The sequence below is a fragment of the Cololabis saira genome, chromosome 15 (genome assembly GCF_033807715.1).
Source record: "Cololabis saira isolate AMF1-May2022 chromosome 15, fColSai1.1, whole genome shotgun sequence".
Taxonomy (NCBI): domain Eukaryota; kingdom Metazoa; phylum Chordata; class Actinopteri; order Beloniformes; family Belonidae; genus Cololabis; species Cololabis saira.
Window position 1 is genome coordinate 1,402,023 of NC_084601.1, and position 18,643 is coordinate 1,420,665.

The window sequence follows — 18,643 nt, forward strand, 5'->3', positions numbered from 1 at the left end:
ATGTTTACACCACGTGACTGCTTCCTGTCCGGCGGACATTCTCCAACATCTGCTGGATCTGTGCGGGACAAACATCTGCTGGATCTGACAAACATGCTGAAGCTCCACATGTTGCGGGTGTTCGTGGACCAGCGGCTCTCCGCCGTAACGGACGACATTTTCCACCGTTTCTCTGAAATCATCACGGAGTACGAGAGCGATGTTTTGCAGCTGAAGCTGGAGCTGAGCAGACTGCAGCCTGGAGCGGTGGACAGACCGGGGGACGGACCGGAGGACAGACCGGAGGACAGACCGGAGGACCAGCCTGCAGGTCGGAGGACAGGCTGCATGCACTGCTGCACATCCGAACTATCACGCAGTTTTTACTAAAATATTATTGTTTTAAATCTCAGTACTGGAGTTGTAAAATACAATCAGGGGGGGATGGTGGATTTTATCATATGGGGACAGATAATTTGTGCTGATTACAAATAATATAATATATTACAAATAATAGCAGTGACCAAAACACCTGCAGAAATACTGCAGGAATGACATAGCAGCAGTTAAATGCAGCCTTCTGTAAGCTTTAAATATCCACTGGGCTTACATCAAATACATCAAAACACAACAATAAAAAACAGTTTTCTGAACTTATCAATATGACTCTGTCCTTCACAGGATAAGTCAAATGGATCACTGCAAAAACTCAAAATCTTAACAAGAATATTTGTCTTATTTCTAGTTAAAATGTCTCATTTAAGTAAAAAAAAATCTCATTACACTTAAAACAAGACTCATCACTGGAAAAAACAACAATTTTCACCTGTTTCAAGTAGATTTTCACTTGAAATAAGTAGAAAAATCTGCCAGTGGAACAAGATTTTTTTTGCTTATAATAAGATAAATCTTGTTCCACTGGCAGATTTTTCTACTTATTTCAAGTGAAAATTTACTTGAAACAGGTGAAAATTGTCAAATAAGTTATTTTTCTGGTGATGACTGTAAATGTTGAAATAGCAGTAAAACCACATTCATTGATGAAATGACATAAGGGATGGAAAGGAGGGATGACAGTTTTACAGGGGGATGATTTGGACCGTTTTTATTTCAGGGGGGGATGCCGTCCCCCCTCATCCCCCTCATCCCCCCTCAACTCCAGTACTGTCTGTGGCACGTTGTCATGTTTTGGTGTAAGTACCGCAGCTCTCTTTACCACACATGTTAACAGCTCTGTTCACAGCGGCTCATTTAGGGGGCGGAGCCTACACTGGAGTTGACTCCGCCCCCTCCTCCAAAATCAGTAGCTCAGTTTAGATTTTTTTTTTATTTATTTTTTTGTCCATGTGGGAGGCCCACGTATCAGATTTTATTAATGACAGTCTGAAAAGACCAAACCCTTTTTTTGTTCGTAATCCGACCCAGGCCACTTTATAGGCCACCGTTAACATTTGTACTCTCCTTTTTCTCAGTCTCCTTTACTTCCTCAGTTGGGCATCATTGTGTTGGTTTTGACTGTGCGAGTGAGTACAGAACTTTCAAATTGCTATCCAAACATGTGCAGCATCAATATTTACTTCTGTAAACACCAAACACTACGTGACGTCATGTTTTCCTTTTCACACGTGTGTCGCTCCAGGGCCGCGTTCCCTTCACACTTCAGTTTGATGAAGGTCGGATTAAAATGATAATGTGAACAATCACACAAAAAAGAGATATTTCTTTAAAAAAAATCTGATTTGAGCATTAAGACCTGCAGTGTGAATGTAGACGACATAACAATGGACAAGCATTCAGTCACGTGACCCGTTGGTGCCTGAAGGCTGATTCTGAAGCCCGTTTGTCTTCGTACAGGTGCAGTTATTCACCCACCGCATGTCAATCAAAGTTAGCTTTCATCAATCATATTAGAAAGAAATGTATTGCTTGATATTTACTCCCCTCACATAGTACCAAAAAAACATTCACCCCTTCAGAGTTGTCATGGATGTGAAAACAAATGATTGAGGCCAAAATGTTTTTTTGAAGCAGGCTATAAATATGTTCATTTCTGCTCTAAAGTTTGACATTTTAACATGGGAGTCAGTGGAAATTGACTCGCCTTTATCGGTCATTCGAGGAACTGCAACAAAACTTACGTCCGCATTGAGTCTCATGCAGAACTAAGTTTTGTAGGTTTTACTTTTTTTATAAAGCAAAAACTAGTATGGTAGGCGTCCAAGAGAGATTTTTGTTTTTACCTCCCTCAATAGTCTCTCTGTGGCTCATAATTGAATCTACCATGCTCATGATGAAATGTATGCTTGGTAAAAACAAGTATTGGTGATGTGGTTGGTGCTATATCCATCTTTTAGATGCAGTCAATGATGTTGAATCACTTTAAATTCAGTTCTTTCTGCCCCGACAGGTGTTCTGCAGAGTTTCACCCCAGAGGAGCCACAGGTGAGGAGACAGAGCTGCAGAGCCCACGTTAAACTGGAAGAAGGTGGAAGTTCAGCTCTAGAAGACTCTGACATCAGAACGGCAGCGTGTTCGGAGGCCAAGCCTCACACTGACAGCCAGCGCGCAGGTCTGGGTGTCAAACAAGAAGCAGATGAAGATCACTTGATGGTAGAGATCAGCTCTCAGCTGGAAGGTTGGTTCACTATGGATTGATTAAAAACATCGCCATGTCTGACTAGCGTTGCTTCGTCTTACGTGAGCATGATTTTGAGTGTATAAAATGGTCAAAGGTGATTATAAAGTCTGTAGTGACAGCCAAACTTCACCATTCTGCAAAGTAAATCTGCAGGAGAAATTCAGGTTAGTGATACATTTCAGCATGTGCAGGAAGTCTGTGGTGGACTGGACAGTTGAGATTCTATCATGATTCAAATGGTCTTTTCAGAGGGAAAATCTAACATACAGGACTGCCTCAGAAAATTAGAATATTGTGATAAAGTTCTTTATTTTCTGTAATGCAATTAAAAAAAAAACAAAGATGTCATACATTCTGGATTCATTACAAATCAACTGAAATATTGCAAGCCTTTTATTATTTTAATATTGCTGATTATGGTATACAGTTTAAGATTAAGATTCTCAGAATATTCTAATTTTTTGAGATAGGATATTTGAGTTTTCTTAAGCTGTAAGCCATGATCAGCAACATTAAAATAATAAAAGGCTTGCAATATTTCAGTTGATTTGTAATGAATCCAGAATGTATGACATTTTTGTTTTTGTAATTGCATTACAGAAAATCACAATATTCTAATTTTCTGAGACAGTCCTGTAGACTGGACAGTTGAAATTCAATCATGTTTCAAATGGTCTTTTCAGAGGGAAAATCTAACAGTATTTGTTCACACGTCAAACAAGAAGTAGACAAATACCACGTCTACTTCACTGTCAGATTTTTACATTGATTTATTTTTATTTTTTTCCTCAGGTGTTCTAGAGGATTTTGCAGCAGAAGATGAGCAGCAGGTGAAGGCTTTAAGCCTCAACCTGCACATCCAACCAGAGCTCAGAGCTCCAGAACGCCAGGGCCCTGACTCCCACCTCACAGTAAGTTCTGCTGTGCAAATCAAGACGCTGGATGAAGAAGGAATACCTCCTTCACATGAGAACCACGACTGCAGAAATGAGGAACCTCTTCCAACTCCCTCAGACCCTCTGAGACTTGATCCTGGAGGAAGCTACGGATCTGACCACGACTGGAACTCTGCAGGCCGTCTGGAGTTGTCCAGTGAGCACGGTGACGGGGTTCTGTTTGAACCAGGAGACCAGAGCGCTCCGGGGACTCAAAACCCTCTCATCTGCAACAGCTGTGGCCGAGAGTTCAGCTCCAAGGCGTGTCTGAAGAAACACATCAGGAACAACACCAGTAAGGACCTGGGGGAGATGTCCTGCAGTCTCCGGAGACCCAGAGCCCCGTTCCAGAGACCGTCCCACTGCTACAGCTGCAGAGTCTGCCGGAGCTCCTTCTACAGCGGAGGGATTCTGCTCCGGCACGCCGAGACCCACTGCAGGGAGCTGAACAGCCTGTGTGGGGTCTGCGGGGAGCTGCTGGACTCCACCCAGGCGCTCATGGAGCACCTGAGGTCCCACAAAGAACTGGGCAGCACCTGCGACGTGTGTGGGAAGAAATGGAGCTCCATCAGGAGGATGGAGATCCACAAACGGATCCACACGGGAGAGAAGCCGTACTGCTGCGGCTTCTGCAGCCTGGCCTTCAGCAGGAAGGAGAGTCTGGAGAGACACCTGAGGGTGCACAGCGGGGAGCGGCCGCACGGCTGTGGGCTCTGCAGGAGGAGCTTCACCCGCAGGGGCTACCTGATCCATCACATGAACACCGCACACAGAGCCGCTAAATAACACTTTCTTATTTAGGTACAACAAGGTTGTACATTACGGAAGAGTATTAGGGCCAGGCAGGAGAAAAAATATTGGAGAGGGGAAGATTTTTTTTTATTGTGCACTTCGAGAAAAAAGTCGAAATGTCGAGAATAATGTTGAAATACAATTTCAAGAATAAAGTCAAAATTTCGCCTTTTTTCTCGACATTTCAACTTTTTTCTCGAAGTGCACAATAAAAAAAATCTTCCCCTCTCAAATATTTTTTCTCCTGCATGGCCCTAATACTCTTCCGTAGTAAATAGACATGTTTTTAAATGTTTCCTTTTTTCTTGATCAAGTATTTTCTGATCACTTTTACAAAGATGCCTCTTGCTTTGCTGTTATTGTGTGTGGTGGAAATGACTGGGTTATATTTTCCATCATTTGGTGCTTTTTTACAACATTGCGATCATTTTAAGCCTACGTTGATGGGATGGTGTCATTTTACATATTTATTTTTGTATTTTTTCGTTAAACCTTTAATTCATCAGGCAAGATTATGAACCGGTTCTTATTTAAGTGCTCCCTGAGAACTCAGATCCTTGTTTCATCGCAGGTCTATAAACTACACAAGGCATTTAAATTGTGTTGGTTCTCAGTTCTGCGACATATTCTTTATCACTGAACACTTTTGTGGATCTTCAATAATGATTTACAATGTTTCTCAGGATTGGAGGTGTGGCCAGACATTGTTTTGGTGACTGCTAGGTAATGGATGCTAATCACACTAATAATTCCTCAGCTAAAATCATTTAGCCTGCAGACTCTGTAGCCTACATTTGTTTTTCACAGGGAAAATGTCTTCACTTAATTAAGATTTGTATGCTCTCAATTTTATAGATGTGCATTTTATTAGAGCGACATCTAGAATTGCCTTTTTTTTTTCAAATGTACTTTGGATAATATGTGCTAAAATAATTTTATTATCTTTTTGTTATTTTGAATTTTCAAGAAGGTTTCAGGATTGTAATGGCTTTTATGGAACTGCTTTTATGAAAAGTAATGGTCATATGCTGCTATCGGTGTTTTATAGAAATGTAAGAACAGTAATTTCCAGTTTGATGTAACTATTAAACACTTCTATTCATATTTATTTGCAGTATTATTCTCTCCTTCAGTGGCAACAAAATAATTATTGTATATGCATAAGCCAAGAGTGAATCTGCAGAACTGTCAGCTCTATCTACAGGACTGTCTCAGAAAATTAGAATATTGTGATAAAGTTCTTTATTTTCTGTAATGCAATTAAAAAAAAAAAAAAAAAATGTCATACATTCTGGATTCATTACAAATCAACTGAAATATTACAAGCCTTTTATTATTTTAATATTGCTGATTATGGCTTACAGTTTAAGATTAAGATTCCCAGAATATTCTAATTTTTTGAGATAGGACATTTGATTTTTCTTAAGCTGTAAACCATGATCAGCAATATTAAAATAATAAAATGCTTGCAATATTTCAGTTGATTTGTAATGAATCCAGAATGTATGAAATGTATGCATTACAGAAAATAAAGGACTTTATCACAATATTCTAATTTTCTGAGACAGACCTGTAGAATGATTAAATGATTTGCTCTTTGTCAAATAATGTTAGATTTTGCAGTCTGCTTGTGTCTCAGATCCCTCCGTTGCAACACTAAAGCCCCCAAACCTGGACACGGCAGTTCTTCTTGGATGCATTGAGTTAATAAGTGAAAATATTCACCAGGCAGCTTTTCCTCTGGGGATGTGGTAGTGGATCTGTTGCTGTGGCCCATCAGTCTCTGTACAAACAGAAAGAGTCTTGTTCCAATTGCTTGAAGGAAGTCACATTCGTTCTGAGAGGAAGTTGGATTTGTCACAGAATGCTGTCAGTGCAGCCAAATGGCCAGAAGGGGGCGAGTTTGTCCACAGGATGACATTTCTGCTCTTTGCAGATGATGTGGAACTGTTCGTGTCTTCAAGCTGCATTCTCTGATGTAGTGAAGGGAAGGTTAAGCCAAAAACCAAGACTCTCTATTTACTGGTTGATCTATGTTCCCCTTATGGCCACGAACTAGGAGTAGAACAAGAACAAGAGCATGGATACAAGCGGCTGATAGTAGTTTCCTTCAGAACGTAGCTGGGCTCTAATTACACTCGTCAAACCAATAAACAACCAGTTAAATTTATTTGCACTAGATATACAAGAAAGTCAGGTGCTTGGACACAGTCCTGCCCTCACTTATGGTTTTATTAGTTAGCACGAGGGTGGATAGCTGCAATTTGATGCTGACGCATCAACACCTGAAAACTCACATTTTCCTTCACTTATGATTGGATATACACTTTTAACCCTCCTATTGTCCTCATTTTCTGAATGTACCCCGTGTCCTCCGGGTCAAAATGACCGGTCTTCAGTAAACCCCCATTTTAAGCACCTTAATTGAATTTTAAACACCAAGGGTCTGACTTACTAAGATCCTAAATAAAGAGTACTAAATTGCGTGTGCACTGAAAAAGTTTGCGCGTGCTGTTGTTGTGTGTTTTGCGGGTGATCAACTAAGAATGCTCGCGCAATTGATAACAGGTGCAAACCTCAGTATTTAAATGAGGTGTTGCGCGTCTTACGGTTTGCGCCATGGAGAGTCTGGATGGAAAGCAGGATAGTCGCAAGCGCAAAATGAAATTTGACGAGTTGGAGTTAGAGATATTAATGGAAGAGGCAAATAAACACATTCATGAACTACAGCAAAGAAATTTAAACATTACCAAAAGAAACGCAATATCGGAGAAAACCTACGATAGAATAAATGCAGTTGGTAAGACAAAAAGAACCAAACAGCTATAGAACAAGACTATAATAGTTAGTCTCAAATATAGCTTGGTGGTAGATATGCCGCTATAGGCTTATGCTGCAGGGGGGCACCGACATGATCCACTGGGCGGTGCCTCTCACCCTTCTTCTCCTCTCCTTTTCCCTGCCTCTCTTCTCCATTACCATTTTTATTTATTATAAATATCTCATAGCTATCATTTTTGTCCATCGTTCCTGTAGTTTCTTGTGCCGGCCCCCCTTTTTTCTCTTTTGTGTATGTTTGCAGGCTGGAGCCTCAGGAGCTGCGTTCTGGCCTGTGTTCCCGGCCCCCCCCCCCCCCTCTGGTCATCCCGTTGCTTCTTCCACCTGCCTACGTGGATGTCTGCTGTTGCTGCTTCCGCCTGCCTGCACCCCCCCCCCCCCCCCTCTGGTCATCCCGCTGCTGCTTCCACATGACTGTTGTGTGCTGCTGACGCCCCCCCCCCCCCCTTGTCATCCCGCTACTCCTTCCACATGACTGTTGTGTGCTGCTGACGCCCCCCCCCCCCCCCACCTCTGGTCATCCCGCTGCTGCTTCCACCTGCCTGCTGTGCTGTCGACGTCCCTGACCCCCCAGTCTGGCCTTCGGCAGGAGGGTCCCCCCTTATGAGCCTGGTCCTGCTCAAGGTTTCTTCCCTCCTAAAGGGGAGTTTTTCCTTGCCACTGTTTGGCTTAAGGCTTTTCTCCCACTAAGGGAGTTTTTACCTGCCATTGTTTATGTAATAATTGCTCGGGGGTTTATGTTTATGTTTATGTTTATGTTCATGTTCTGGATCTCTGGAAAGCGTCTAGAGACAACATCTGTTGTATTAGACGCTATATAAATAAAATTGAATTGAATTGAATTGAATTGAAAAAGAACGGCAGATGAGGTTAAAAGAAGGTGGCAAGATATAAGGCGAAGAACTAAAGAAAAAGTGGCCTTTAATAAAACTTCGGCAAAGACTCTCTCTGCGTATTCTTTGATTTTGGCGATGTCGCCTCCTTGCGCCTGTTGTGCTGTATTCAGCACCCCTGCCGTGAAAAGCACCCCCTCGTCGACATATATTACCCACAGATCTCTTATTCACGAGTAAATGTCAAAAAGGACTAAATGCTCATGTTTAATTTACTACAAATGACAACGTACACACAATGACAAAAATGATATTCTCATTCCGTGTCACGTTCTGTTTAGCGTCCAGTTTTGTGTTAATGATTCATGTTTAAATGCGCTCATGGATTCCACAATAGTCATTCCCACAATCACAGTCACAGATAACAAAAATCGGGTAAATGGTTATTGATGTCATTAATTAATAGCCTGCTTACTGTGTTGTCTTCCATAATATTTGTAAATATATATAATATAAACTCCTAAGTATGTGTTTGTGTGAGTGTGTATGAGGGGGTGCTTTTCACGGCAGGGGTGCTGAATACGGCACAACACCACAATAACAGCAGCCATCGGTGCGTAATGCTGGGCAGATTAGCACCTTCCTTTCGAACGAATAAATACAGACGCAATCACAATCCCCGCAATTACTTTCAGGCTTGGTAAATCTCATTGCGCGTGGTAAATGAACCTATTTGCATCTTCCCCTCCCAGTATTTAGCGCTTTCTGGCGGGTACGCCCCATATTGATTATTCATCAGGGCAAAAGTACTAAATGAATAGCGTGTGCTATTTTGCTCATTTCAGAGGCGCATTCCTCTTTGCACGCTGTTAGTAGATCAGCTGGCACTTTGGTTTGCGGGTGCTGTCAAGTTTGCACACGTTTTTACGCATGCAAACCTTTAGTAAATCAGGCCCCAAATGTCATCTTGCTTGAAGAAACAACTTGTCATTCATCACAAAATGCCTGAATGCTTAAGTTTTCCCTCTTCATTTGTATTTCTATAGGTAAAGAAAAAAATGTGCAAAAAGGAGTTTTGAATGCATTTGTATTCATCCCAATGACTCAGTTTCTTTTTTTTTTCTCCAGTGAACAATTTTAGATAATGTACAATACAAAAATATCAAATATAACATATCCCATTCAACTAATTAGCACATATAGGGCATCATGCAAGTGCACAGCCTTTGCAGATATATTTATTACAACTGCAGGACACAGTATAGTCCTTCTTTTGAGGGGAGAACTGACATCTCTTCCTCTTACTCGCCCTAGTTGGGGAAGTTACATTTCAAGTTAAAAAGATACCGTTTAAAGGATTTTGGGTAGTGTTTTAACACAGTGGCGGGTCATTGTGACCCGAGGACAACAGGAGGGTTAACGTGATGCAACAGACCCTCAAGTCAATTTGGCTTCTCTTGACTTTATATTATTGAAAGTGAATGGACAGCAACACTGCTAACCCTTCCAGCAGGGATGTTGGAGAGGAGCATTAGAAGCAGAGTGAGTTAGTTCTCCAGAAGGGAATGGGAGTGGAAACGCTGCTTCAGGAACCAGCTGAGGTGATTCAAACATCTGGATAAGATGCTTCCTGGGTGAATCCAGGGGAGGGTTTGTTTGGCATGTCCAACTAGAAGGAGACTTGGAGGCAGATCCAGGACACGGTGGAGGGATGGCATCCCTCAGCAGGTCTGAGGACGCTTCGCTGGAGGAAGTGAGCAGCTGCAGGGAGGTCCTGGACCTGAGGGAGGTCCTGGACCTGGAGGGAGGTCCTGGACCTGGATGGAGGTCCTGGACCTGGATGGAGGTCCTGGACCTGGAGGGAGGTCCTGGACCTGGATGGAGGTCCTGGACCTGGAGGGAGGTCCTGGACCTGGATGGAGGTCCTGGACCTGGAGGGAGGTCCTGGACCTGGAGGGAGGTCCTGGACCTGGAGGGAGGTCCTGGACCTGGAGGGAGGTCCTGGACCTGGAGGGAGGTCCTGGACCTGGAGGGAGGTCCTGGACCTGGAGGGAGGTCCTGGACCTGGATGGAGGTCCTGGACCTGGAGGGAGGTCCTGGACCTGGAGGGAGGTCCTGGACCTGGAGGGAGGTCCTGGACCTGGATGGAGGTCCTGGACCTGAGGGAGGTCCTGGACCTGGAGGGAGGTCCTGGACCTGGATGGAGGTCCTGGACCTGAGGGAGGTCCTGGACCTGGAGGGAGGTCCCGGACCTGGAGGGAGGTCCTGGACCTGGAGGGAGGTCCTGGACCTGGATGGAGGTCCTGGACCTGGAGGGAGGTCCTGGACCTGGAGGGAGGTCCTGGACCTGGAGGGAGGTCCTGGACCTGGAGGGAGGTCCTGGACCTGGAGGGAGGTCCTGGACCTGGAGGGAGGTCTTCTCTGCTGCTGCTGCTCCACCACCTGGACCTGGACGTGTGGAGATGGAAACACTGATGCTAAAGAAAACTCTCTGTTGTTGGGGCTGTTGGTCATGCAGTTGTTACCAGGTCATCATTAGACATCTGTATGTGTAAGTGTTGTACTTTAACCCTGTACTGTCTTTGGGTCAAAATCACCTCATTCTCCTCTTCCTCCTTTCCTCCTGCTCTCTCCTTCCTTCTCCCTTCATTCTTTCTTTCCTCCCTTCTTTCCTTCCTTCCTTCTTTTTTCCCTCCTTTCCTTCTTTTCTCCATTCCTTCTTTCCTCCCTCCCTTCCTTCCTTCCTTCCTTCTTTCCTTCCTTCTTTTCTCCCTTCCTTCCTTCTTTTCTTCCTTCCTTCCTTCTTCCTTCCTTCTTTTCTCCCTTCCTTCCTTCATTTCTCCCTTCCTTCCTCTCTTCCTTCTTCCTTCCTTCTTTTCTTCCTTCCTCCCTTCCTCCCTTCCTTCTTTTCTCCCTTCCTTCCTTCCTTCCTTCCTTCCTTCCTTCCTTCCTTCCTTCCTTCCTTCCTTCCTTCCTTCCTTCCTTCCTTCCTTCCTTCCTTCCTTCCTTCCTTCCTTCCTTCCTTCCTTCTTTGCTCAATTCCTTCCTTCTTTCCTCCCTTCTTCCCTTCCTCCTTCCTTGACCCAAAGACAGCACAAGGGTTAAATATTATTGAGCAACACAATGTCCCGTCTGTAATGACGTTGCAGCAGTGATTGATTCAGAGAGTGTGTGTGTAAAACACGTGAAGTAAAGACTGTTGTACAGGGTAATACACGTGAATAAAGACTGTTGTACAGGGTAATACACGTGAATAAAGACTGTTGTACAGGGTAATACACGTGAAGTAAAGACTGTTGTACAGGGTAATACACGTGAAGTAAAGACTGTTGTACAGGGTAATACACGTGAATAAATACTGTTGTACAGGGTAATACACGTGAATAAAGACTGTTGTACAGGGTAATACACGTGAATAAAGACTGTTGTAGCGGGTAATACACGTGAATAAATACTGTTGTAGCGGGTAATACACGTGAAGTAAAGACTGTTGTAGCGGGTAATACACGTGAAGTAAAGACTGTTGTACAGGGTAATACACGTGAAGTAAAGACTGTTGTACAGGGTAATACACGTGAATAAAGACTGTTGTACAGGGTAATACACGTGAAGTAAAGACTGTTGTACAGGGTAATACACGTGAAGTAAAGACTGTTGTACAGGGTAATACACGTGAAGTAAAGACTGTTGTACAGGGTAATACACGTGAAGTAAAGACTGTTGTACAGGGTAATACACGTGAAGTAAAGACTGTTGTAGCGGGTAATACACGTGAAGTAAAGACTGTTGTAGCGGTAGCGGTTGTAGCGGTTCCAACACAAGGCATCACTGGACAGGCCTAATCTGGTGTCTGACACTGACCCCCCACATGTCAGTCACTGCTGACACCAGCACTGAGCTCTTATCTACAGATGTTCACTGAGCTCTCATCTACAGATGTTCATTGAGCTCTTATCTACAGATGTTCACTGAGCTCTTATCTACAGATGTTCATTGAGCTCTTATCTACAGATGTTCGTTGAGCTCTTATCTACAGATGTTCACTGAGCTCTTATCTACAGATGTTCACTGAGCTCTTATCTACAGATGTTCACTGAGCTCTTATCTACGGATGTTCACTGAGCTCTTATCTACAGATGTTCACTGAGCTCTTATCTACAGATGTTCACTGAGCTCTTATCTACAGATGTTCATTGAGCTCTTATCTACAGATGTTCACTGAGCTCTTATCTACAGATGTTCATTGAGCTCTTATCTACAGATGTTCGTTGAGCTCTTATCTACAGATGTTCATTGAGCTCTTATCTACAGATGTTCACTGAGCTCTTATCTACAGATGTTCACTGAGCTCTTATCTACGGATGTTCACTGAGCTCTTATCTACAGATGTTCACTGAGCTCTTATCTACAGATGTTCACTGAGCTCTTATCTACAGATGTTCATTGAGCTCTTATCTACAGATGTTCACTGAGCTCTTATCTACAGATGTTCATTGAGCTCTTATCTACAGATGTTCGTTGAGCTCTTATCTACAGATGTTCATTGAGCTCTTATCTACAGATGTTCACTGAGCTCTTATCTACAGATGTTCACTGAGCTCTTATCTACAGATGTTCATTGAGCTCTTATCTACAGATGTTCATTGAGCTCTTATCTACAGATGTTCATTGAGCTCTTATCTACAGATGTTCGTTGAGCTCTTATCTACAGATGTTCAGAGGTTGGGTCTGGAGTATTACCTGGTTTTTGTTTTTGTGTTTGCATATTCAGGAATTTTCACTTTAAGGTTTTCTCAAAGATGCCGCAGACTCCGCCTCTTTTTTTCCTCCACTTTTTACCACCTGGTTGTTGTTAATTTGCTCACGTCATTTAAAGAGAGCAGCGTTGAGTCACTTCCCGTGACCCGTGGCGTTGGCCCTGACCGTGTTCAGCTGGAATCTGTGCAGGCTCCTCAAGTGCAACATGTACCATCAGACAAAAGAAACATTCACGTACAAACCAGTGTTTTCATTAACAGGAGATTGAGGGAGGATGGCAAGGCGGGGTGTGTGTGTGTGTGTTCACTGTGTGTGTGTGTGTTTATGTGTGTGTGGGTGGTGATCATTTCCAGGAAGAGGTACAGAGAGGGAGAGTTTGTGTGCATGTTACTAAGTGGCTTCCTGGTCCACCGGGTGTATCCTGTTAAAACACACACACTCTCCCAGAGTGTGTGTGTGTGTGTGTGTGTGTGTGTGTGTGTGTGTGTGTGTGTGTGTGTGTGTGTGTGTGTGTGTGTGTGTGTGTGTGTGTGTGTGTGTGTGTGCTGTATTAACTATGTCACTAAAACACACACAAAGTGATGTCACAGCTTTTTGTTGTTACCATGTTAGGACTGATATTTTAAAGACTTAATTGAGAAAAAACACAAACAGATATTTTACAGCAATTTCCACTGGTGGAAATGAGCTCAGAGAAGATGAAGTTCAAAGTTTAATAAGAGATTGTTAAATCATTGAACATTAACAGGTCAGGAATGTTAACGTCTGTGAATGAAACTCCAGCAATCATTTGTCCCAAAGTGTATTATTCAGTCTTTCACAGCAGAAAAAGGTTGTTATGTGTGTTTAATGTAATTATATAAATATTCACTTTAACCATTAATTGTGGATATGAAAACCCTCAGCATCTGGTATTGAGTTAAGGTCATTAGTGTCTCACTCAATAATCGCTTTGTGTAATAGTGGAATTATACAGAGTTAATGTCAGTAAAAAAGAAAAAAAAAAACATTTTTTTTAACTGACACGACAACAAGCCACACTGAAATATTTTTATTTAGAATCTGATTTAAATGTTTTCTCTCAAACCTCCAAACTCTGGAGTTCATGGAAGACGTGTGAGCATCTGTTAAATTAAATTAAATCAAAATAATGAAATGATACAATACAGAGCTGTTTTTGCACCAAACATCATGTGGCATTAAGTTATCTTTTTATTTATGTATTTATTTTATCAGATGTGGTCTGTGTGGCGACAGCTGGGATTTCAGGAGCTGACTGCAGTACTGCAGGTCGCCGCCAGGGGGAGCCAGAACAACGTGGGGATTTCTGCCCCCCCAGCAAAACTAAACAGACCCCTCAAAGTGTCTCCTAACCTCCTGCTTTATTTCACCTTTCAGGCCGGGAATCGATTCTAACTGCTTCAATCAGAAATGGGAACAGAGGAGTTTCAGCAGAGGACAGAGAAACGGTGGAGGGTGGGCAGAACATGCGCATGCAGACACAAACAAACCACACACACACACAGTCGCCCCTCGCCTCATCAACCCATAAAGGCTGATTTATGGTTCTGCGTTCAATCGACGTAGAGCCTACGGCGTAGGGTACGGTGCGCGTCGCCGCGCACCCTACGCCGTAGGCTCTGCGTCGTTTGAACGCAGAACCATAAATCAGTTGAGTGTAATTAAATATTCCCTCTGCAGACCCACGAGTGAGACACGCGCACTAAGTTCTTATTATCACGGATGCTCGTGCCCGCTCCGCCCCACACTTAGAATAAATGCATGTGTGACTGCAGGGAAAGTGGACGCTTTTTTTTTTTGCCTTTTTTTTCTTGTGTTTGTAGTGAACCGGAAACCTGCGGGGCTCGAACCCGCGGTCACTCGACGGCTCCGCAGGACGCAGACCTGAGCGCCGCGGCTTCTCCGACTGTTGCCGAGGAAACATCGTCCACCGCCGGGAACCAGGAGCCGCAGGATCCCGGGCAGGACCCGCAGGTATGGATTAGGGGTTTTCTCAGGAACCAGGGGTTTTTCTCAAGTTCACAGACAGACACGACTCTCGGAACCACAGCATGATCCGGACCGGACGGTTTGTCCAAAATCCAGAAAAAACTACAACTCATATTTGTCACGACTGTCATTTTTTAAGGAATGGATCTGATAGAGAACAGCTGAGATTCTTTAAACCATTAATTACTCCATTTTAAGCCAGTTAACTGATATAAAACAATCATCTAATTAGTTCCGTATAAAACAATTGTATTATAGTATAAAGTAAAAATAACTTGTTCACAGAGTTGGTTATTTTTCAACACATCCGAATATGCATGTCCTTGTTTTGTACAAAATAAATGTAAGGTTGACAACAATTCTGACATTTTTATGTCATTATAGTTAATTGTTGAAAAGAATCAGCCATAACAGTAATTAAAATTGTCTCAATAATTGGATAATCCAGGTTGTTTCAGCTCTTGTTTTATATTCATGTAAAAAGAAAAGGAAGATGTTATTCTGAAACAAAACACAAATCTAAAATCCATTCTCTGCAGAAGAGTACAGACTTCATTTTAGAAGAAGAGTTTTTGCTTTCTGATAATTTACTTGTTTTTAGATACACAGAATTAATCTGAGCTGCATGTTACATTAATGAGGTTAGGGTTTAGAAAATATTTTGAACAGTAGACTGAATATTTCTCAGGTGATTCACCTCAGCAAAGACAGTTTTGTACATATGTTGGTCTCTAAAATGACTGTTTAATAATTTTTAATAGAATTTGGTGGATTACACATTACCATAGCAGAACCTGATGCTGCTGATCGCTTGTTTCCTATTAATCTGATTTTAGTATCAGCAACACAAGATGAATCTCATGCCTCATTTGCTCGTACGCTCTTGGATCCGCTGTGACTGTTTGAGTCTGCTGCTGTTTCACAACAGCAACACTTATATAAGGCTGGAGGCTGCAGGAGAACAATGGCAAACACACACACACACACACACACACACACACACACACACACACACACACACACACACTCACACACATCAAAACTCATACAAGCAGTGACTTGGTGTGCTCACTATCACTGCTGGTCTTCAGCAAAACTTCTCAGACATGTAATAAAAAACTTGAAAAGGTATGACTGACAGCAGAGGTAATTGAAGTGATTCAATATAGGACTTTACAATGTTTAAATATATTAAAAAGTTTTGATATAGCTGCCTGTCAGCAAGTTTGAGTTGAAGTCCTCCTCAAAAAGATTTCAGCTCTTGTTTCCAGAGATGAGAATGTAAATGTTTGATTAAAAGTGTTGAGCTGAATAAAGGAAAGGCGTAAAGAATGAGTAAACCTTAAGAGAATGTTAATTCACATATAATTAACAATAATAATAATAATTTTAGCCCTTTTGGACCTACCATAAAAGCCTAATTCAATAAATACATTTTTTCTCTTTTTTAAAAAATAAAATGTGGTTGATTTTGAAATTCTAACATGTTTCTAAACCTAAAAGGTCTTTTGAACATTTGGATGTTTTCATTTTTGCAGCATTTCCTTTATAATTCAGTAATGACAGGGAGCCACTGGAGGTTGAGTAAGACATGTACAGAAACCTTTTTGTTTCATTGGTTAAATTCATTTTTATAAAATCATCTGAGAAACAACTCATTTTTTGGTGGCTGGAGCACTGAACAAAAAAAAAACCGAGCAAGTTGCACTGACATAGTGAACAAACTCAATGCACCGAAAGCAGATGTGGGTCAAAAAAGAAAGTTTACGAGTAGACTGCGTACACCAGACACATGCACACATGCAAGCGTGTTCACACATACGTACATATACACTCTAATTGGAATATTATGATGAAAGAGTTCTTGTGTGTCTCTTTCCCTTCATTATATACTTCGATTATATTTATCAGTCTGTCTCATCTTGCATGTCTGCCCTTTTTGTAATAATCCATCACCTCAAATTCACTTACGTCACAAGACTCTGCACACTCACCACCACACTGTTCACACCGCACCCATCACTGTTTCGTCTCCTTCTCCGTCCCTTTCATGTTTCCCCTCAGTGCTTCAGTCCTCCCTGTCAGAATCAGGGTTTGTTATCAGTCTCTCAAAGAGGACAAATTCAGAAGACAAATTCACTTCTCTTGAACTAAAATATGTTTTTTTGTCCTTTCTCATATTCAGATGGTTTGATGCTTTGTCTATCGGATGAAACAGAAAAGACTACCCGTTTCACCGCTTGCTATGCAGCTTTAATGTGGCGATGCTGTACGTTACATTTGCTTGGATTACATAAAAACCTGTTAGTGTGTTACAGTAATGTGAAGTCATTATTTTTAACGGAGGCAAAAAAGAAGATGCTACGCATTTTGGTCATATCCATTCAACATCCATTTATATTCCGCCACCTTTAATTTAACACGTTTTAGTCACAGTTTGAGTGGGACACGTGTGCTGAGAATACTGAAGGATGGATTTCAGAGCAGCTTAAATGAACCACACTAATGTGGCAAACAGAGCAGAGTGTGTTTTAACATAACCAAACTGCTTAGACGTGAAAGCACAAATACACACTGCAGATAATAAATATTTTTGTCACCAAACAGTGGCGGTTAACAACTAAGTTAACAGCACCGGGGAGCACTGGTGCAGCGTAACACTCACAGTCGGGGTTCAATTGTTTCAATGGTGCATATTTCAATCCCAGCTGTTTCTAGTCACCGTTTGTTAAATTGGCGTTTGATTGAGGCAGATGTGTCGGTAGTGATCTGCAGCCATCGCTCTCTGGCTCTGCTCAAAACCTAAATCTGCTAAGTGAGCTTCCTCCTGTCACTGAGGTTCTCTGAGTTGGTGCGTCGTCCTCTAACCTCCGCACCTCAGTGTGTAACTGTTCTAACTTTACGTATATGGGTCAATGACGAATAAGGATTTTCAACAGGTCAATTTTAAAATAATAAAAAAAGAATATCTATTGCAGTAGTTCAAACATGTTGTGTACACATAAATTCATATAAAAATTTTAAATTAAGTGATTTCAGAGTTTTTTGTCAAGATTAATTGGCATTAGCCTTAAAAAAAAAGGTAATGTGGTGCAACCATGATTCATATTAAAATTAATTAATTTCCTTAACATCTTGACATCTTTTGTTTTCAGTATTATACAAAAATGGTTATTTTAATGGTCGCGCCACATGATATTTCATAAAATGGACGTCAGTCAAACTTTGTTTGTATATTATGATGCAAATATAAATACAAATGTGTTGCAATCTTACACACTACAAGACACAAATCATGCAGATAGAAGAAGATTGTTTTAAATACATTTAGAGTGATTTTAAAAAGGTTTTCAAACAAGAGTCGGACGGTCGCACTACATTACATTTTGACGCTTAAAACAACAACAAAATCCCAAATAACTAGTGTTTTTTTTTGTAAAATTCAAGTGAATCCATATGTGGGACAGGTAGGTCACATATATGGTATTTTTTTATCCATTAAAACCTTTTTTGAATTGAAAAAAAATCTGTTTTTCAGAAAATATCAGCGTCACGTCATTGACCCATGTGCAGCTCTGTAACAAACACTTTGCAAAATTGTTTTGACCATCAATACATCAATACACTTTCTACATGTTATTCTCTGAGCTGGTGTTTAGCCCCTCTAACATCTGCTGTGCTGCGTTTCAACTTTACTCCTGTGTATGCACCTTGAGGGGGGGGGGGGGGGTTCTTTCTTCAAAAAGACCGATGATTCAGCTTCCACAAGATCATAGAGGGCATGTTTATGGTGTAAAACATACACGTGTTGCAGTATACAGTTACTTACACCTGTTCTCCTCTTTGTCAGACTCCTGTTA

The 18,643-nt window shown here is 41.8% G+C and overlaps 2 protein-coding genes across 2 annotated transcripts in view; both read left to right on the forward strand.

The window, feature by feature from the left end:
• On the forward strand, window positions 1-4,405 carry LOC133461384 (zinc finger protein 316-like). Its single transcript, XM_061742270.1, has 3 exons — window positions 1-310; window positions 2,387-2,614; window positions 3,410-4,405. Exons 1-3 carry the CDS (start codon window positions 1-3, stop codon window positions 4,336-4,338), a joined length of 1,467 nt encoding a protein of 488 aa, XP_061598254.1. The 3' UTR covers window positions 4,339-4,405.
• Window positions 4,406-14,433: 10,028 nt separating this feature from the next.
• Window positions 14,434-18,643, forward strand: part of npr1a (natriuretic peptide receptor 1a) — a 64,579-nt gene continuing 60,369 nt past the window's right edge. Inside the window, exon 1 of the mRNA XM_061742038.1 lies at window positions 14,434-14,768. The gene's annotated coding sequence lies outside the window, so the exon portion shown is untranslated. The remainder of the gene's footprint in view (window positions 14,769-18,643) is intronic.